Raw genomic sequence first — 21,915 nt, 5'->3', positions numbered from 1 at the left:
ATCTACCTTACCTGCAGTCCTACCGCCATCTGCAGAAAAATCACTCAGAAACTAATAATGAGAGGCAGGAGGAAAAAAAAGAAACTAGAATAATAATAATTATTATTATTATTATTATTATTTGGAATAATACATTTTATCTGAAATCCGAGTCTTTTCAAGTGGATTTTTGACTTCTCAAACTCACTGCAATTGGGTTTGCAATACGTTTTTATTCTTGCCAATAACGAAAAAAAATTTCTGAAAAAGGTCTGAATTTTTTAAAGCAAATTTTTCGAGGTCCCAAACTGAAATTGTTTTGTCAAAAAAACTTTTTTTTTTGGCAAAGAAAATTTCCAGAAATTTAGCACAAAAAAACAAACAAAAACAAAACATCAAGGTAAAGTTGACAACTTTCTAGAGAAAAAGTATGATTTTTTGGGGGGTGGGGGGGAATATGTTTTTGAAAAAAAAGACAATTTCAAAAGTCTAAATTTGCTAGAAGAAATGAACATTTTTAGAAAAAAACTGCTAGAGAAAAATTCAGATGTTTTTTTTTTCAGAAAAAAACAAATTTCTACATATAAAAAGTCAAAAATTTGCAAGAGAGGTGAAAGGGAGAAAATGAGAATATGAGCAAAGGTAAAAGGGGTTAAGGAAGAAATGAAGTTAAGGGAGGTGAACCATTTAATGTCTGGGATACAAATTACAATGGCTTTACAGAAGGTAAGTTTTAAGGAATCAACCTAAAAACTTCCTTCCTTTTCATAATTATGTACTACTTAGTGATAAGACACTATAATATTTCAATATTATAGTGTTAAAGTGGTTGCAACATACCCAAACGTGAGAAGGGTAACAAGCATGAATGCAGTGCTGCATTTGACCAGAATTCCCAGTTTTGTCATTTTCTCCTCAGATTAACTCTTTTTGGCAGAGCTGACAGCCAGATAATATTCGTCTGTGGACAGGAAAACATTTTGGGGATAGATAGCTTCAATTCAGCAAAAATATTTTCAGCTAAAAGCATTGATTAGCTGGTAAAAGGTTGTGCTGCTTTTTTTGGGAGGGGGCTTAGTTTTTTTTCACCTTTAAGATAAAAAAAAAATCTTATTAACCTAATGATGTCCATCAATTTTACGAACTTGGAGGAGCCAGAATTGAGATGTATATGTCCTGACTGCTTTAATTGTAGAAGTGGTGTGGAAAATCCACTCCCTGGATTGAAAGTTAATGGGCCAGGTGGATACATACAGGCAGCCAAGCCATCAGGATGTGTAATTAGTTAGAGCGCAGCATTTGCATTCCTGTTTCCTCTCTGTCGGAAAGGGATAAAACCGTGACATGAGGACATTTTACACTGTGAAATGGGAACAGAGCCAGGTATAAAAGAATCTGAATAAAGCAGGAGGGTTGGGTGGCTGGTATTGTTATGCAGTGTTTGTCTTGACTGATGCGTCTTTATTGATTCAGTACAACAGCAGAACAAGGATTTTTATTGTTTACTGTATGTCCCAGATACTCTGAACATCTTAGGCTTTGTTTCTTTCCCACTGATAATAATGATGTTAATGACTGCGGTACAGAGTGTACCGGTCGGCCTGCTTTGTCATTATTTGCCTGCACTGCGTTGGCACTGCTGGGTAGATTCTGTCACCTTTAGAGAGCGGTAGGAACTCCACGCCTGAATCTTATACTTGTTTCACATGTAAGTGAAGAGGAAAAGAAAACAAAACAAAACACAAAAAAAAACAACTTGCAACTTGACTCACACTTGAGATCTGGAAAGTCTCGGCTTCTTACACAAATACTGAAGAATGACCAAATCTCTGAATGATTCTGCAAATGTTCCAACTCAAAATGAGACAAAGTGGAGCCAAATCCGATAAAGTGCACTGTTAGACCTTTTGAACAAGAGGAGATCAGATAGACGCATCCAGTTCTTCACAATAGAAGCACATCGTGTTGGTGTCATTCATAAACATGAAGAAATGGCGTCAACCTGTTTCTGCCATTTGCCTTTCAATGTAAACACATGTTAAGATTTCAGGCGCGGTACAATTCCCCCTTGTTGCTGCTTGAAGCTGCTAACATCTAACTAAGTTGGGCAACCGATCAATGTCAAAAGTTAACTTGTTAAATCAGGTTGAGAGCACCTTTCAGAGACGTGTCAGTCAAAGGCTTGAAGACCTGACTTAATATGAACTTGCTGATCAGACACTGAGGTTTGGGTTGGACTTGCCTACCAATGATTTAAGACTTGACTTGAGCTTCAACTTGTTAAAATATTGATCTACCAGTAGGAATAAAGTAATTTGCAACGGGGGAATGGAAAAAGGCTGTGAAAAGCTTTGTTTGTTCATGGTCTCAAAATGGAAGTCGGTTGGAACAAAATAACAAACCGGGCCAGGCAACTTCAAATTATTTTTGTTTGGTCTCCTCTCAAGAGTGGCTCTAATTATGTTTTTCCCCCAAAAAACATAATTAATAGAATGTATTTTCGATACTTTTTCAGTCAACCCTAAACTGCACTTCCCCTAATTGATCCAGGAAAACTCCTGGGTTTTCATTTCTTACTTGATGGTGCTTTATTTCAGTGTTGTGCTGCATCATTAAACCTTCCTGAACAGAAATGCATGTCCATGCAAGTAGCATACAGATTACACACAGGTGGACAATAATATTGGTGTTATTGTTATTATAGCCAGGTCGATTAACTGCAGGTACAGAACATAAAAGTGACCAGAACTGATTGAAACATTTCACTTCCACATGCTATATGCTACATGCTAACAACCAGTGGGGTGTCCCCTAGTTGTTCAGTCCTAAATTGTTGGGCAGTGCTGAAACACAACATCAGGATACATTTTGTTTCCCAAATAGATTAAGGTTGTTTGGAGATTGGTTTGTCCTCACTCCTTTCCCCGTGTCTGCTTGGTATGGGCAGATACAACGAGAGAGTCTCCGTCAATTAATGTTGTTTTAAAGATGAAAAGCAAAGGCAGGGAAGGGTCAGAGAAGAAATGAGTGAGAGGCAAAAGTCTTTGTTCTTATTTTTCTCACTCAATCAATAGAAGCGCGGGGAGACAAATGAAAGTTCATTTCATTCCATTTGAAGTTCATATTGTGGCTTTTGCCGTAAGCCTCTTTTAGACTTTGAAATGCGCGCGCGCGCACACACACACACACACACACATAAAAAAATACACACAATGTTTAGTTTTGAAATTTAAAGGAGCAGGCGTTTCTCCAATGTTTGAATTACGAAAAAACATTTAGTGTCTTGTGTGCCCATGATAGGGAAGGTGCAGTAATATCTGTTTTATTTTGTGTCTGGACTGAGTTTTGTCACTAAAAATACCCAATGCATTCATTTAGCTGTTTACTTTTAAGAAAGGTAGCGTAATAACTGTTCAACAAGTGTCAGGCAAAGAATGGCAAAAGATGGTTTTTAATTTTGTAAAAAAAAAAAATACATTCTCATCTGCAATATTCCACTTTAATAATCTGCTTCCTTTGCCTCCAGGTATAGCTCTAAGTAAATAATGTTATTTTTTTTATAAAATCTTCTATTCAATTACTTACTCTAAATAGCAAACAAAATAATGTATCGCCAAACTCCTGCGGACGGTGTAAATCTGCTCTACAGCTCTGGAATATCACTTGGCATAATTGATATAATTTTAAGAAATAACATCTACAGTCCTCTGCTATTTCAACCAATAAAGTATGAGTGAATGTGTTTTTTTCTTCAAATTCATAAACGTACCCACATCTCTACATGATAGATTTGCTGTTTAAATTCTAAAACTTAGATACAACATTTTCAGTTTCCACAATCTGTCAGCAATCATTTTCTGGATTTTTTTTTTTTTTTTTTTTTTTGTGGCGGATGTTGTTCTGGTGTAACTGAGTCTGTGAACTCTAAATCTCATTTCAAACATGAAAGTAGTGTTTTTTTGGCTTTTCAAAATAAAATAATTACCATGCAATAACCAATTATGACTTTCTAATTCAATATTCATAAATATTATATGTTACTGCATGTCTGAACATAGCAAAACAAGATATTATGGCATAACATTTTCATGGTCAACATAGTATTGAAGCACAGTAGCATAATAAAGCATTTCAAGAAAAGAAAAGAAAAGAAAAAAAACTTCCAAAAAGAAGATAATGGCTTTTATTTTACTGTTGGACTTTGAACACCACCAGTAAACTTCAACGAGGCAGACAGACACACACACACACACACACACACACACGCACGCACGCACGCACGCACACACGCACGCACGCACGCACGCACATGCACACGCACACGCACACACACAGTGAAAGCAGCACATCACTACATAGCTGTGGGCCTTCAAAGCAGCAGATTAAGCACACAAACAAGGAGCGGCTTTTCTCCCGGTCAAATAGTCTTATTACCTCATCTGCCGAAGTACACAACATCGTACACAAGACTCTCCGTGCAAACACTGATTGTTCCTTGTCTCATTTTCACACTTAGATGTCCTGCGGCGCTTCAATATTACAGGGGGCATTTGAGAGTGATTTGTTGGCTGCGATGAGCGCTCTGCATACGGTGCCGGGCTTAAAATGGGGTTCGAGTGTGTCAGAGGCTTGTCAGACATCTCCAGCAAAATCCAAAGTGACAGGCGTCTTGAAAGACTGAAGATCTGATGCAAACTGTCACCGTGCGTCACGAAAGCCAGCGCGCGCTGAAGTCACTTTACAAGTTGCAGGACTAGTCTGCGGTGAAAATCTTGAAATCACTCGGGCGCTGCAGCCATTCATACCATTTATAAATAACGACAGTCCGAGAGGAGCTGCTCCCTTTTTTGTTTTCAGCGAATTTTCAGCTTTGATCAACATCTGTGTTTTTAACTCATTGCATGTAATTAACAGTGTAATTTTGCTGTCTTTTGGGGGTGTTGTAAGAATGTCTTTTTTCAGTTATTATAATCAAATTTGGCAGAGAACATCTGCAAGTATTTTAATTTTCAAAATGAGGATAGACTACATTATCTAAGGCAAATCAGGACCATTTTCTCATTTTAAGTAGTTGATTAATCGACTATTAAACGTGAGAACATTTCATGAAATAAAAAGTAAAAAAAAAAAAAAACAAGGTTGCATTCATATTTTTACACTTTCAGATACATCAAACAACAACAATGGCATTTTCAGTCCAAATATCTGCAGCACTTTCCAGTGTTTGTCCTCCTCTCCAGCAGGAGGGCTGGGTTAGAGTCAGAGGCCGCACAGTTGGTGTTGGTAGAAAATCTATTATTTGCCATTTTCCAAATTACACCTCTTTAATGGCACAAAAGTGATCTGCATTAGTTATTATTCTTCCTAATTGCCTTCCTATGCAGCCCACGCATGGCTCACACGAGCAAAGCGGACAGAACTCTTGAGGAAGAGAGATGCTGCCCCCAAATGTTAAAGAGACCAAATTACATGTAAAGTGTAATTTTGTGGACCTCTCATACCCACCATTCCATATTTGCATGCCATAATATTTCTGGATCTGTAGATGGCAGCATATATTCAAAGTTTATTGACAACTACCCCCTTTTACCCTCGTTGGACTTTTCTTCAGGCTTCCTGTGTTTCTCCTCTCGACCTGCTGTGGGTTGGAAGCTTGAAAGCTGACTGAAAACCAGGGAGCAGTGAACACAACTTAGGTCATTTAACTTTAAGGAACATTGTGGATTCTAAAATATAAAAAACTAAAGAAATAAATAATCCAATCCCATCTTTGGAAGACTGTTTTTCAGACAGTATATTTGGCAGTATTATTATTATTAGTAGTAGTAGTAGTAGTATTAATAAGTTGTTGGCATAAAGTTCCAAGCAGCAAGAGAAGTGGTACTTATTTTGTTGTAGAATTTGACTATTTCTTGATCTAACTGGATTCTTGTTAGAACTTTCTTGAGCTTTTTTACACTCCAGATTCTTCTTGGGTTCTGGTTTATGTCAACAGGGTGAAGCGTTGCCTCTCGTCCAAAGTACAGTTGCCCTCCTTTGTCCTCCACGATGATGACAGTCGGCTGGCATTCCACTATGACGTCCCCAAGTTGCACCTAACGTCTGCTTGTCGGTGACAGCGGGCCTGCAGTCCGAGTCGTGTTCTGGAAGTCCACTCAGAAGAATGAAATCTTTATGACGCCGAAGATCTGCACGGACCGGACAAGGCCTCTCTTCTCTTTGCTGTTACATGATGAATATGCATATGGTCGAATGTGTGTGTATGCTGATGTGTGCGGTTACGTGTGAGCTTAGTCAGACTCCCCCAGATTTCTGCCTTTACAGATTAATATCAGCGGTGCACAAAGGCGCTCTCTGTGTGCTCCGCAAGACAGACTCTCGGGACAATGAGCGGCCTGTGCGACGACGACGTCCCGCTCCGAAGGCGATCTGCTGTGCACTTCTTTATCCTGGGATTGATGAAGGAGCAGACCCTCTGCGACAAAGGTGGGAACCGGAAGATGATGACGCTCGTCCAGGTTTTCTCACAGCGTCGTTCGGCAGCAGGGCCACAGCAGAGCTTTCCCGCCCCGGCCTGGCACTTCTCAGTGTCTGCGAGAGAGCGAGCACTTGTGAAGTTGAAGAAAGATTTGAAATGATTTTTTTTTTGTCCTCTCTCGCATTTGAATTCAGCCCTATTTGTTCTGATGCTCCGACAACAAAAACCGACTGGAAGAGATTGCGCTGCGTTAAACATGAAATCTTACTTTGTTTGAAATGAGAAAACTACTTTTCAGTAAGACACGGAGCTTGTTATAAGTCAATAGTTCCTTAACATTGATCAAAAACAATTCCATGTTATAAGTGATGTAAGATGCCAATGGAAATAGAACTTTTTCTTCAATATTCAGGAATTATTTACTTAAAATAAGCTTCCACATATTGCTGTTAAGTTGCTTGGAAGTTCTGAGTAACTGTCCAATAAAATGTCTGGAAGTACAATTTTCGCCTCTTTTTTTCTGTAAGTTTTTTAAACGAACTCCCTTGTGACCGACGACCTACGAAACGCGAAAATAATGTTCATCTTTCTCTCCACTGCAAAGACTGGAACAACCGTACAGGACACAGACTTTAGGCATTTTGATGCTGGATCAAGAGACGCGAACGGGCTGCATTCCCTTCTTGCCCTCCATCTGCATCGGCGCTACGCCATCTGAAACCCACCAACACGGACAATCAGCCACAATTGTAACTCTAGAGGAGCTGCAGAGGTCAACAGTTCAGGTGGTAACATCTGTTGACAAGGAAGCTATTTGCTGGCCACCCTGCAAAACTAGCTTGTATGAATGAATGGGAAGAGTGACATTGCTTAAAAAGAAGAAAAAGAAACTCACGAGTAACTCTCTGGATATTGATAAAACAACACCAAAAAAAAAAGAAAAGGAAAAAAAGATTGGTGTTATTGCATCGCAGGGGTCAGACACCTCTATCATCCAAAGACTCATTTTTATCACATGTCCTGAACACACATTTGTAGAGTCGCAAACTCATACCAGCCTTTGGAAAAATTTTTGGAGGCGACACTGAAGGGGGTAGAAATCATGAAAATAGCAAATACATTTATTTTTTGATTTCAGACAATAAATAAATACATTTAGCAAATATTTCGAATGTTGAATAAAAGAGCTTTCTGAAATCCAGAAATTTCTAGATTTTAGACAATAGAGAAATAAACATAACAAATATCACAAACGCCAAAAAAAGAACTTTCTTGAATTCTACATATGTGGGAAAAAGAAACTTAAAAGGCATTTTTAGGGCACCCTAACTCTAATAAAAAAAAGAAAAGCTAACTTAATCGGTCCACCAATTTTCTTCTGTTGTAGAAATGCTACCACAGAAATTGTCGAGTCGTTCCAACGAGCCTCATTTTTTATTAGTTTTGCCCCAACGCCGCAGGATACCGACTCATGTCCTGCCACCTAAAATGAGAATCCGATATATTGTTTATCATCCTACACATGTAGTAAAAAAGTTCAAGCGGTGTGAATAGTTTTGTGAATGAAAGGCACTGTGGAATAGTCTTGCAACAGAACTTGACTGAGTTAACATTTCCGTTCATTTTTCCGCTTAAGAAAAAAAAAAAACTCAGCTTTTGATCTGCTGTGTAATTAGAATCCTTTTTGACAAGAATTTGTTTCGATCACAATCGTTTTTAATTTCTCACTCACTTAAGTAATTTGTGTTTGTTTCCGCTTGGAGTACTAATTGCCATTTGCACATGGCTTGTTGGTAAAAAAAAAAAAAAAAACTGATTAGCTAACTATGAGCAAACACCATCACACACACCTCATAATTTGACTCCAACAGATTGAGGTGACTCAAACAGCTGAAGGATGTTTGAGTCACTGCAATCAAAGTGATCCTTTGACGAAAAACCAACCAAAAAAAATTTATGTTGTGGCTATAATTCTGCAAACCCTTAATATATAGATGTCTTCTAAATGGAGAAATTTAATTTTGTAAAGAATAACAATCAGCAAATCGCCCAATCACGTTTGTGATTGCCACAAAGCTTGCCTGCAGCACATTACTATGTTTGAAGACACAACAACACTCTGAGCAGCAGGCTGGAAGATGACAGGTGAGGAAGCAGGACGCTGTTAGAGAAGGACAAAACAGACGAGAGAGAGAGAGAGAGAAACAACTCCCTGATGAAACCGGCGGCTTATCTGTGAAGCAGAAAACCACATAAAACAAATAAATAAATAAATAAAAATAAAAGAATAAATAACAAAGCCTTGGAAAAGATCAAATGTGGAATTCCTTTACTTGGCAGTTCATTAAACACGCTGTCTTTAAAATGAAAGGGACGTTTTTGGTTTGTGTTGCGCAGCCCCTCGCCTCCAGCAAAGCGTGACTGAAAGGCTGTTAAACGGAGCATAATGACTATGCAGAATCTGTTTGACGAGATGCCGTATTGCACAGTATCGATTTGTGTCTGCACACCTTTACCTCCTGTTGAACAGCGCTCTGTTGTAACGCACAGCAGCGCTGAGGCAGACAGAACAGATGCCTTGCAAAGTAAAGTGAGCAGCAAAGAGAGTGAAAATGGAGCAAATCTGCCAGAGCTCCTAATCTGACTGACACAGGATTGTTTTTTTCCTTTTTTTTTGTAAAAAAAACTCCTCCTCCCAGTTTTACTGGGGAGAGGAGAAGAAAATCTACAACTTGGAGCTTTGAAATAAATTTGTCTTGGAAACCCAAAGATGGTGCTTTTTTTCTGCAGATATATCTGATTTTAAAACCGTTCCCATTTCTCCTCATTACTGAACGTGACGGCAAGACGGACTTGGGTTCTCTTTCTGAGGTTCTCGTCGCTGTTCCAGCCATATTTCAGCTGTTTAATTATTAGGCAAGTGTTTTTTTTTTGTTGTTTTTTTTAGATCAACACATGCCACTGAATCAACATATAGCACATTGTGTTACCTTGTTGCTGAAAACGTGCTGTATGAATAAAATGACCTTACCTCACTTTAAAAGTACAATAGAGAGGATTCTCTGTCACAGATGTTATTATTATTTATGTATATTCAATCAAAATAGGAAGTTGTGGAGAAAACATTGTTACATACTTTGATGAAATTAAAGCAACAGCTGACAAAATGGTTTCAGCTGCATGCACTTTCAGGGCTGAGACAATCAGATTAATCACAATCAACTGATGTCTGAAAGGATGCTTAACTAATTTAGTAATAGATTAATTGGGGTATAAAAACCGTCAGACAACAGCGATTAAACCAAAACAGCACAAAAAAATATACATACATTTAGCATTTAAAATGAAATGCCTTCCTCATTTGTAGAGATGTGCTGTCCAAAACTCCTCAAGCAGCATAGTTTTAGCTTCGCTCGGTTCGAAATCTGTTTAAAACAAACTCTTGTTTTGCGAAGCAGTTATTAGCAGGTTAATCAACAGATTGCCCCTGCACTGCATGAATGGTAAGTCAAGTAGGAAAGGTTGAATTTTTCACATGCTAATCTTGAAAGTATTTGTTTTTAACTGCAGGTGCATCCTTTGATCAAGTGTACACTAAAAGCATTGTTATCATTTGCCATTTAAAAATGTAATTGTACATTTTCTTATCAATTTTTAGTGTATGAAATAAGCTCAAGCGGTTTGATAAAAAAAAAAAAAGTGCAGAACGTGGCAAATGAATTTTTTGGGGGGCGAAATAGTAGATAGACAATTCTATACTATGAAGATAAACGTTAGCTGTAGCTCTTTTTACGTTATAGGAGTCTATACTGATGACTTTGCTAGACAACACATATTTCTTGCATCACAATTTTCTCTCTAAATATTCGTAAAAAAAATAAAATAAAAATAAACCGGTAACTAACAACCTTAAAAAATTACAACCTACTCAGAAGATGCTAAATTGCACCCACAAAGCCATGCCATCAAGTAATCATGGCTTCCTTGTTTCTCTCGTTAGTTGCACTGTTACCCGCTGAATATGTCGTACTTGCTCTATTCTCTGAGCCGTCGACCTCTGCTTTTCTCCCATGACCCAGAAAACAATGTTCACATCAGTGCTGTATGAGGCCCTGTGCTCCAGCAGTGGAGGAGGTAATAGAGGCTATTTTAAAACATGCAGCGGAGGATGATCATGCAAACCTCCACTGGATGTATGAAATGTAGACCAGGCTGAAGAGATAGTGGTGTGCAGATGCAGGAATGGACGGGTAACTGTAGCATCGATGGACGCAGCAAAGTCGGCTGCGTGTTGACATGCATGTGACATTCATGGCGCTAATAAGTGTAAGAGAAATCAAAAAAGTATAAGTGTAAAGTAATTTTCCCGATCAAAAGCGTAGCTGGAGTGTTGCCTTGATTCTTCCATGCATGTTTGAGAAATCCTTTAATCTCCCATGGCAATCGTTCAGCTGTTAATGCTCCTGCTCAGATTCCCTCTCTCAATTCCTTCAGACTAGTCAGCAGCAATTAGCAAACACCTGGTGGAACTTGAGCTAATCATACGAGCTACTTCTCAGTGAAACGCTGGTAAAAAAAAAAAAAAAAGAAGTTGTTTAAGGGTTAATAGTTTTTAAAGGGACAGAGGCCCAATTTAAGGTTGTTAAATCACAAAGTAACATTTCTTTTAAGTCATATTTGACATATACAGCCTTTACAGAAAAACCGGTAACATAGTGACATGATTGTGCTATAAAATGGTTTTTGGATTAATCGTTTTCAGTTGGGTTGTATGCTGTTTTTGCCCAACATCGCTCCTACTCCTTATCCGTGAAGGCTAACCTCATTTGGTTCAAGTGAGGCTTGCGATGCTTTGGGTTATTCTGGGTCCTACAGGATTATTTGTTGATTTTTCATTTCTTTTCCTGGAGAAATTCTGGTAGGTTGGCAATTGTTGGGAAGGTTGTCATGCTTTCTCAATTTGTAGATATTAGCTTTCACTGGAGTTCTAAAAGCCGTAGAAATGGTGGTGTAAACATTTCCAGACTGAAACATGTCAAAGGGTGTGTTTTCCCATCTGCTCTTGAATTCTTGAATAACTGGGATAAATGATGTTTGAAATATTTTAACCTGCTTCATGCTGGTAGTTTCTATTTAGGTGATTTCTTTTGTTTGGTTTGTTTGCAAGGTCTGGTAGTTAGGGTTAAGAATGAGAAGTGTAATTCATGTGAAAAAATTTGATTAATCATTATTTTTTCCCATTTGAAAACTGACTTGTATTTACTCTGGTTATCGTTGACTGATGTTAAACCCTATTTTACCATCTGACACATTTAACCGTGCCAAAAACTTTTTTTTTAAAAAAAATAGAAGAAATATGTAGGATGAAAGGCACTTTCACCCAAGACTGCTCAATAAATATTTTTTGTGCAATAAAATTTTGACAAATGGGTGTTTCCTCGCAGAAAATGAAACATTGCAACTTAATCCAACACCGTTGAACTGCAGGGCGGATTTCTCAGAGGGACAGGCAGTTTTCTTCTTCATTTTTTCAGCAGACAAACAAGAAGTGACACATCCAGATGGACTTTTCATACAGAATTTAGCTGACCAGACCTAGGAGATCCCACAGCGCTGAATAATTCAATACGATTTGGATTCACACATCATTCCAAAAACTTCAGTGATCCTCTAAGAGAAACATTTTTTGAAAAGAATTAGCTAACGGCATCCTTCACAATGACAAGAAAACGTTCAATCAAAAATGGCTTTCTTATGCGTTTTAAGTTCAGCATGCACTAAATAAAACAGCACTGTACGCCGGGCCTGTGGGGGGTTTTCAAAATAAATTCATTTTCCCGTCAACTTTTTTCTGAGGTGCAAACGTCGGTCAAGACTTCACCCCTTCACGCCACGCAAGGGTCAACCTTTTTTTCCTTCTACTGCTTTAAGTGAAACGTTAGTAAAAACGAACAAACAAACAAAAACAAAAAATGGATATCTGGACCCACACTGCATGCGGTGGGACATTTGGAGAGCATTTCTGTGCAAAGATGGGCTGAGGCAAATAGGTGAGATTTCATCCACGATGCATTCTCACCCAGCCCACAGATTGGTTTGGGTTTATCAGAGCTTGAACCATTGGATCTTTTTTTCCTTTTCTTTTTTTCTGAAGCCCAGCAGTGCAAATAAAAAAATAAATAAAAATAAACCGCCCTCTCAGGGTGTCCAAATGTTACAGTGTGATTTAGTCCTGCTGTGCAGCCGCTGCAGACACACTTCTCTCTTACTTGTGTTTCTTCACTCAATTTCCACCCTGAGAAAGTCTGCCGCAAGAGACGTCCTTAGGTCAATGGCTGGAGGAGAGGGGTCTGGGAAGAATGTGAGTGAAAGTGGTGGCGTGAAACATTCTAATGTGGAAAATTGTTCTGGTTTGGCTGAGTGCAATTCAGTGACTGTAAAATCCAGTGAGTTATGAATGTCTTCTTTTTTCCCCTTTTAAAAAAAGAATATTGTTTTCCTCAGTTGTGCATCTGTAGGCATTTACAAAGCATCTCACAATCCCATCAAACCTGAAAATAGTTTAGATGAAGTAATATATTTTTTTCACAATTCATGTCTGCTTTTTGGTACTTTAAATAGACGGTAGGTCATTTGTTTTGGCCTGAGTTGACCTAAGTGGTTTAGATACTGCCGATTGACTAAAATGAAATCCAGAACACAATCTCAAGTATCAGGCAATTTCTACAGTTATTAAAATTGGACAATAACAGTCTGAAAGAAGACTTTGGCTTTTTCTAATACGTCTCAACTTCCTCTCCGATCTACCCAAATGCAAGGCTTAGAATTTGGGTTTTACATAAATGCATTGATCCACTCAGCTTCAGGCTAATGATGATAGTGAGGTGAGGTGGGGAGCTCTGGGGAAGGGTATATTTTCTTGGCACATTTGTGGCCATTTTGTGCCAATTGAGGATCATTTAAAAGCCACTGTGTTCTATATTTCTGGTACAAATTCAATATTGCTTCCAAATGTTAGTGTTTACATAAATTGTATATAAGGTATGCCAGATATAGAATACCTTTATTTCTAAGAAATTACACTTGTAGGTAACAATCCAGTATTGGCGTCATGTTGCAAAAGAAAAATTCACGTATTTTGAAAACAACAGACCACTCAAACATTTATAATGGGGTTATAAGCATCCCAAATTGTAAATATATATAATATTACTGATGTATAACGGGCAAAGTGAATTATTATTGCAATGAGTGGGGATTCCCCATCCTCCTCCTCCTTCTCCTCCTCCTCATCATCATCATCATTATCAACACAACGCCCAGCGCACTATTTAGCAGCGGCAGATTCTCCTCCCCGCCCGCGCGGAGTAATTCGCGGATGTGAGAAGGCTCCACTTGTCAGTCAGACTTTGAACTGTGCACTGGCGCTCATCACTGCTTATCTCTGACCGCCGCTTGTCATCAAAGACGCCGGCCACTGACACTTAAAATCGACGAGCACAGATGTAAAGATTAGGATGAACAGTTCCTAAGCGAGAGAGAGAGAGAGTGCGAGCGAGAGAGGAGGAAAAGAAAAGAAGAAACCAAAGGGAAGCCCGGAGAGCATCACCGTACGGGAGCAGAGCGGGGACTAAACGTTCGCTACGCCGTTTAACGTTCACATTGCTCGGGAGTTGAGATGGTCCAGACCAGGAATGTTTTATTAGCCTTGCTTCTTGTGGGCAGCACAGGTAAGAATCTTTAATATGCTATTTTTTACGTGTTTATTTTATTATTATTATTATTATTTTTATTTTAGTTTATTTTGAATACTCCGTCCCATTCTTTTCTTTTGTGGTCCAGGACTCTTTTCTGTAGCAGGTGTGACGGTGCTGCGACTGCTGCTAATTAGCTTCCCGGCGAGCCGCGTGTCCAGTAAAGACAGCTTGCTGGCTAATGTCTTTTTTTTATTATTTATTTATTTATTTATTTGCTGTTGTTGTTGCTATTTTCACGTTCTCTCAAACAAACATACAGTCGTGCACGCGCGCTCGCGGCCACAACTCAGCTGGTTGCTATAAAAACCGCTGCTGCTCCTCGCGCGGCTCAACCTCTGCGCTGACTTTGCGTTCTTGGCCGCGGTAAATAAACGAGGCTGCGGTGGGATTTGAAATCGTGTGCGAGCGCGGTGTTCGTGGCGAAGTGTGACTCAGGGATTATTGGGGTTTGTGCTTGTGAGAGTCGTGTCTACGTGGGCCGCTGCGCTCTCTGCTCAGATGGGACATGTTTGTTGTTGACGGAGAGTGATGCTGGGGCTCCTGCGTGTGTGTGTGTGTGTGTGTGTAGGTGTGTGTGTGTGTGTGTGTGGACACAAACACAAAGTGCGTGCAAACGAACACGCTAAGCACACCGTGTCACTAATTCTTGAGGATACAAATTGTGCAAAAATATATATGTTAATGTGTTTGAGTGAGTAACAAACGGAGACAAAACGTGTTTTTGACGTGCACCTGTCCGTTTGCAGTATGATGATGACGTCCTGGAGGTGGGGCTTGCAATGCACATGAACATCAAGGGTCTGTCAGGGGCAGACGTGGGTTACACATGATGCACGGCAAGCACAACTTCCACTCTGAATCATCTGTTATGTAATCTGATGCCACGATGCAGGCTTTGAAATGAGACCCTTTAAGTTGTTAAACGCGCCCTTACGTAAGTCTAATTGAGGGAGTTTGTGTGAAATTACATTTTAATGACATTTTGCACGCCCTCTTTTGATTAACGCTGGTGATTTTTTTTTCTCTCGCCTGCTTTTTCTGAGGTGTGTGTGTGTGTGTGTGTGTGTGTGTGTGTGTGTGTGTGTATGTGTGTGTGTGTGTGAGAGCGTGTGTGTGTGTGTGTGTTTGTGTGGTGCTTATGTTAGAAGTAGTGCTCTTAGCTACACCAGGCTCAGGATTTTCCGTGGGTTAGCCTTTTAATCCTTCATGTACAATCCGGGGTGTTCCTCGGGCTAGAGAGGAAAACGCAGTGGGAGTGGAGCTCTCTCTCTCTGCATTGTCATGATAATACAGCCCTGATTGCATATTTTTTTGTTTTTTGGTACAATATCAAGAAAAACAAAAATGACACCGCAAGAACCTCTGGAGCATCACCGTGCACATTCATGTAAATGGGCCTGACTCTCATAGTTGTTATTTTGAAAACTATTTAGAACCAATTAAACTCAAACCACGCTCCTTGGAAACCCAGACAGTAATTTGCTGACGACTTGTGAATTTTTGAGGAAAACTTCGTTTTTCAAGGGGAAATTTGCTGGGATGTAGAAAAAAATGTTTACGTTTGAAGATTTAGCTCTCTTTGAAAGGAAGCGTGGTCAAACTAAAAGAAATTATCTCTGGTGCTATAAATGGCTTAGAAATGTGCTATTATGCAAGAATTTGGTATTTGTTGATGCACATGAGCTAATAATGATGCAGTTATTCAAAAACCCATTTTTTTACGTTTTAGTTACAGTAGAAGAATGTAGATATCCTTTATATATTCTTCTGTGGGGAAATTCAGGCGTAACAGAATTAAGAATGACGTACTGTACAGTAAGAGCAAAAGCACAACACTATACTATACAGTTATTAAATATAGCACACTCCAATCAAAAGGGATGTGCGGTTATATGGAATAAAAAAGTACAAAATATGCACAACAGACTGTTTAGAAGAAGTGAAAATAAAGCTATGCAAACATTGTTTGATAACCTGAGCTAATGATAACTATCCTGTTCTTTAAAAATATTATTTAGTTTGAATTTAAAATCTATGTATAGGATGGTTGCTATAACGTCACCCTGTTTGAGTCACTGTTTTGGTGTTGTTGTTGTATCTACAGCGAATCCCTAATTTATTCATGATTAACATTTTGAAATTGTTCTAGTTCAACCAAAGTGTTTGATAGGAAATGAGACAACATTTCTAAAAGGATAAGTCACACAAAACAAGTATTGATAAAAAAAATAAATAAAAAACTAGAATTAACCTGTTTTTATTCATTTATTACATTAAATTATTGCGAGAATGATTTATAGTCGTGATAAATCAACAGAAAACCTTTTTTCTCATTGCAATCAAGCTCTTTTGCTAATTTTTCTTTTGAATTTTAACAATTTCTTCTTGGTGATCAGACACAAACGTTTGATGTAGAAAGGTCTGCTTGCTATTACCCTAATCTTTAGCTCCTTTCACAGATTATTTCATTTCTCTTTGGATAAAAAGTATTTTTCAAGTTGAATTTAAGTCTGGACTTTGGCTGAGTCGCTCTAAGACAATGATACATCTTTCAGTCAGAAGAAACACGTTTATCAAATTGAAAGATAATACTTTGGTCCTAACCATTTATGTACCTTCTGTGTTTTTCATGGATGCCATTCGGAGGTGATTCAAAGTCCAAAAACAACAACAAACCCCCCCACCCCCAAGAAAATCCTTCATTTGTATTCACGGAAATATATTATTATCCTACATTCCAAACCATGTTTGGTCGAGTGAATTGTCAGTGTATGACAATCCAGATCAAGTTATATTTGTGTAAACATTTTAAAATCACAGCGGGGAGGATCAAATGCAGTCTAAATCTGTCAAAAATGATGGGAATAGCTAAATTCACTTGTTTCAACTTGGGACACACTCAAATATATGTGGCCGTTATTGCAATAGTAATAAAAATGGCAAAAACAATAGGATATGTAAATGTATGCTCATTATCAAGTAGTTTTTTTTAATACACTAAAGGAGTTGTTCCACTAAGCAACAGACCGTAATTGTAAAAATAAACAAATAAAAATACAATTCATAACTGATTTTTTAAAAAAATAAGTTGATATTTTAAATAATGTTCACATGGTAACCATTCCAAACATAATGCAGATTTTGAGAATTTGTAGATGATCATCATAATAAATCTCAATTCTTAACACAATATTTTTCAAAATAATTCCAAGTTTTAGGGAATGTTTGTCTGTCATATTTTGTTTCGACCTGTGCGCCAAACCAGACAGTTCAAGCACAAATGAAAGACGACCTTTTCTTTCCTTTTTTTTTTTTGAAGGACTTGTGCCACCCCTAACAGAAAGGCACTCTGTCAAAAATGATCACAAATCAAGAGCTGAGTGTTTAGGGGAGAGATATTAATTAGTGAAAAATTGCACAATGTAAAATTGACACAAGATTAAAATCACTAACCAATTATTTCACATGTTGCGGTGTCCAATTATATGAATATTTGAAATCTTCACTTTTCTTGAAATCCTAAAATAAAATCCTATCCTAGAATATTTTGAGAGAAATCTGATTTAATAATTTCCCTAATGACAAAACTTTTTATTGAAGTTCTTCCTTCCTACCTTGTGTCTTTGCATAAACCTGAATGTCGTCTCCAATTAAATCCACAATATTTGCATTTATATTAGCAACAGTCATTGCTAACGACATGTATGTCTGTAAGTAGTTGAATGTAAATTAAATAAAATCCTCATCTTAAACTGCCAGTTGTAGGGCAGGACTGCTAGTAGCATTAATGACTGAACTGAGATTCAGGAAGGATTAACCCTCTTTCTGTTCCCTGTGCTGTAATTGATCGTCTTCCAACAGATAACCGTAAACGTGGGTCCATTTTCAAAGACGAATTACAGCCGGAGAGAATGAAGCCAGACTAGATAAGAGATTAGTTTTAAACATCTTTAAATCGTGGGACGTCTCTGCGTCTCACCATATGGCACCTTTTGAATAGGAGAAAGCGGCTTTGTGCTTTACAGTAGGGTTGGTTCCCTGAGGCTGTCTTACATCATCAGTCATGTGGAAATTATGACGTAGCTCCGTGCTGCTCTGCTTCCAAAGCAAGATGGAAGCAGGCTGACTTAGGAAGCTCCAGCCCTCCTTACGACTGACTTTAGCTTTGTGAGGATATGAGCCAGTGCTGCTATAAGCAACGGCTGTGAGTCTGGCAGCTCCGATTTAAAAAAAAAACCAATGCTTTCCGACTAGCATGCACAGAGGCAAAAATAAACTAGATTTCCTCCATAAAGCAAGCAGCAGAGCATCTACTTAATCGTTCTGATTTAACTGTTTATTCCTGGCAAAATCTATTTGCTTTTCTATTAAATAATTATCCTCTTTGGAATAATTTACTTCTGCTCCCACCAACTGCAACAACGTGAAAATGTTAAGTTACTGCAGCTAAGCCTGTCGCAATAAGCAATTAATCAGTCAGGTGACAAATTAAAATGAACTTGATAATTTCCATTGTGACAGGGCAATTTTGTTTACAGCAACATCAGAATCCTGTTATTTCCAGTTTTGCTTGTTTTTTTCTTTTGTTGTTGTTTTATTTCAATTTTATGTATGCTTTTTGGTTGTTGTTTTAATTTTGTACATTTACAGTATGTTTCAGTTCCCGAGTTGTTTTCTTTACACAATTAAAGTTTATTGGTCTTTTGAGAGGCTGAACCTACATTATTATGCCTTATCAACATATTACTTATAAATGGTGTCAAAAACAACAGTATTATTGTTTATTTCAATAATTACTGTCATAACTTATTGTACGGGGAAATTTATAATATTATTAGTGCAGATTAGGGAGTGATTACCTCTTTACCAACTCTGTAACAAAAATGTCACTCTGTTTTCCAACAAACTTTACAAAACTAAAGAAATGTGTGCCTTCTAATGTCGAACACAATTCTGTAAAATTTAATAGCTTGCAGCTGTAGAAAGCCTGTTAGAAAAATCAAACCAAAAGTTAAATATTGTAGTTTGTTGTTTTTTCCATCATAACAAAAGGATTAACATAAAGGTGACTAGACCAGAAGATCTAACCAGCTGCCTTAGGCATTTGTTTGATGTGGTAGGTCAATGGAGAACTCGAAAATATAAATGCACATTTAATAATGATTTAATCTATTTATGGTTAAGGTATCCTTGTCTTTGACAAATTAGTCCACATTCAGGCAATGATTTCTGCCAAACCTGTAGAATGAATCACTGAAATTGAAAACTGACGACACAAAGTAGGCTAATCTGTAAGACTTTGGATGCTTAAAGATGGCAAAATCTCAGTTCGAGACATTATCCACAAGTAAAAAAAAGGTGACCGGTTTATCAAGTTATGCTAAGAACGTGTTGACGACTCAGTCATGCAGTCATAAAAAACACCTGAACAACTTCTAAAGACAGCCTCACTTGCTCCAGTTAAGGTCAGTGGACAAACATGGCGTTCATGGTAGCAGAAAAAAGGTGACCAAAAAAAAAAAAGAAGAAAAAATACTAATAAAAAAAAAAAAACCAACTCAGTTATTCCTAAGACATTTAGGAAACTTTTGTGATGACACAAAAGGATGTTTTTTGAATGTTTGATGAAAAACCACCCTTGTTGCTAGGGAGGATGGCAGAATCAATTGTTACATTTAGGAAGCAATTACTTTTTCACAGCTCTGTAGGTCACTAAGCTCAGGTGTGGACAGTGAAATTCACCCAACTGGCTAAAGGTGTTATTGGCAAGCAGAGTTTTAATGCATCGCAGATGATGATAGCCGACCAAACAGACCTTCGCAATTGCCTTATTGCACACATTTATATTACAACTATATTGTTCAGCTATAGTTAAGATTACTAAAGCTAGTACTAAATTATTACTTTTTAGATTACTAAAACTAAAATCACTCCCAAAACACATAAAAACAGCGAAGACTTTCATCAGGAATAAGGAAGAATGAGTGTGGGGGAGGCTAGGAATCACTCTGGTCAGGACATGAGTCTTTGGGTGATGGCGACCGGAACAGACAGATCCAGGTCTGAGAGAGTTCAGAGGAGATTTGTTGCCTCGGGACAATAAATAGATGACTTTACATGTGCGCGTGACCCCATGTGGCACCGCACGAGGAACATACACATCGTCTCCTTAGGGTTTTCCTGGCAGAGGGGAGATAGACCAGAGGATTAGCAGTTGTTAGTAAATGTTTAGCCTCTGTGGCGGTGGTGTCCTTAAGTCCAACCTTTGAGGTTCATATTAGGGATTAATATTAATGAGTTTTAATTTATGAGAAAAGAATAGATTAAATGCAGCACAGAATAAGAAGTACATGGGAGAGAATGTGTGTGATTAATGAAAACCTGCTTCTTTGCTAATGAATGCAATCCTAATATCACACTCCTGACTGCTTTTCTTTTCCTTGGAAACCCGGTAAGATTTTGTCCCTGTCATGAAATTAGAGCTATGCATCTTTGTCCGTTATCAAAGGAACCCATGGAAGGCACACCCTGCGAATACACGATCCCTTTGGGCACTAAATCTTAGTTAGGGTTGCACATCTTTTGGTATTAAAAGGCTTTTCTCTGCTTTAGAGCTGGACAATACAAAGCAATAGAAAGCTGTAGACCGCTAATGTTTCCTTCACGTCTTTGCTGTCTCAGGCACTAATTCAATCTGTTTTGGTCAAGTAGCAATTAAAAATTATACGGTTAGTGGACAGCTTGAGGTAAAATTGGCACTGGCCCCCATGTAGATTTCTCTAATTTGCTACCTCTTGTTTACATTACATACAAGGTGCAGCAGTCAAGAAATGCTTCGTGTCAGAGATGTTTAATGACCTTTTAGTAAACTTATCAGGCTTTTCTTGGCTAACCAGCTCACTTTTACATTGTAGTTACTTTCACAAGTTTTCACACCCCTAAGTGCTTTTCCAATGAAAAGTCTTTGGGATTATGTGTCATCTAGCTCTTTCCTTTTTTTATTAGCAAAAGAGCTAGAGTACATTTAGAAACAGCTCTTTTTGTCACAGATATTCAATCAGATCTCAGTCCTTTAAACCAAAACATGAATATGTTTTCATCTAAACTATTTTACTGTTGCTCTTGCTGCATCTTTAAAGTCATTATTCTGTTCAAAGACTAACTGACTTAGTATTACCTACGGCGTAAGTGGAGGTGAAGGACTGAAGTCACTTAGCGACTGTTCTTCTTGTATGATGTACAAACAGATATTAAATCTGTATATTAAATAGTTTCACGTTTACAACTTGACACCTTATTTACGAGATGTGTCTCATCTTTGGCACGTAAAGCCACATTTGACAGTTTAATTGTAGAAAAATCTCATTGGTTTATTTGAATGGAGCCAGGAATCAGGTTGCATTTTAAAAAGGATTTACAGGCTAGCCTTAAGAAAAAATTCAAGGCCAGGATTTTGTAAATTTCATACCAACATCGGTCTAGAGTATCAAAATACAATTGTTTGGGTTTTGGGAGGTATTGTTCAATCCGTTGAATCTTTTCTATTCCCTATCAAAGCTTTTTTTTACTTTTATGTCCTAATATTTGCTGCAGAACAGCTAATCAAGGTCATAGTTCTCGGGCTAGCCAATTTTACAAGTCTGGCATCTTTACTTCTTTCAGCAATTTTGTAGTCCAAGATCAAGAATGCCAAAGTCATAA

General features: G+C 38.0%; 1 protein-coding gene across 8 annotated transcripts in view; it reads left to right on the top strand.

The window, feature by feature from the left end:
- Window positions 1-13,847: 13,847 nt before the first annotated feature.
- The window catches only part of ncam1b (neural cell adhesion molecule 1b), a 111,210-nt gene continuing 103,142 nt past the window's right edge, over window positions 13,848-21,915 (top strand). For all 8 annotated transcript variants that reach the window (XM_055045406.1, XM_055045405.1, XM_055045409.1 and 5 more), the window contains exon 1: window positions 13,848-14,187. In XM_055045406.1, coding sequence (XP_054901381.1) covers window positions 14,136-14,187 — 52 coding nt within the window. In that variant the 5' untranslated portion in view covers window positions 13,848-14,135. The remainder of the gene's footprint in view (window positions 14,188-21,915) is intronic.

Source organism: Poeciliopsis prolifica, unplaced genomic scaffold, assembly GCF_027474105.1.
Source record: "Poeciliopsis prolifica strain line A6 unplaced genomic scaffold, Auburn_PproV2 SCAFFOLD022, whole genome shotgun sequence".
Taxonomy (NCBI): Eukaryota; Metazoa; Chordata; class Actinopteri; order Cyprinodontiformes; family Poeciliidae; genus Poeciliopsis; species Poeciliopsis prolifica.
This window is presented reverse-complemented; position numbering and strand designations above follow the sequence as displayed.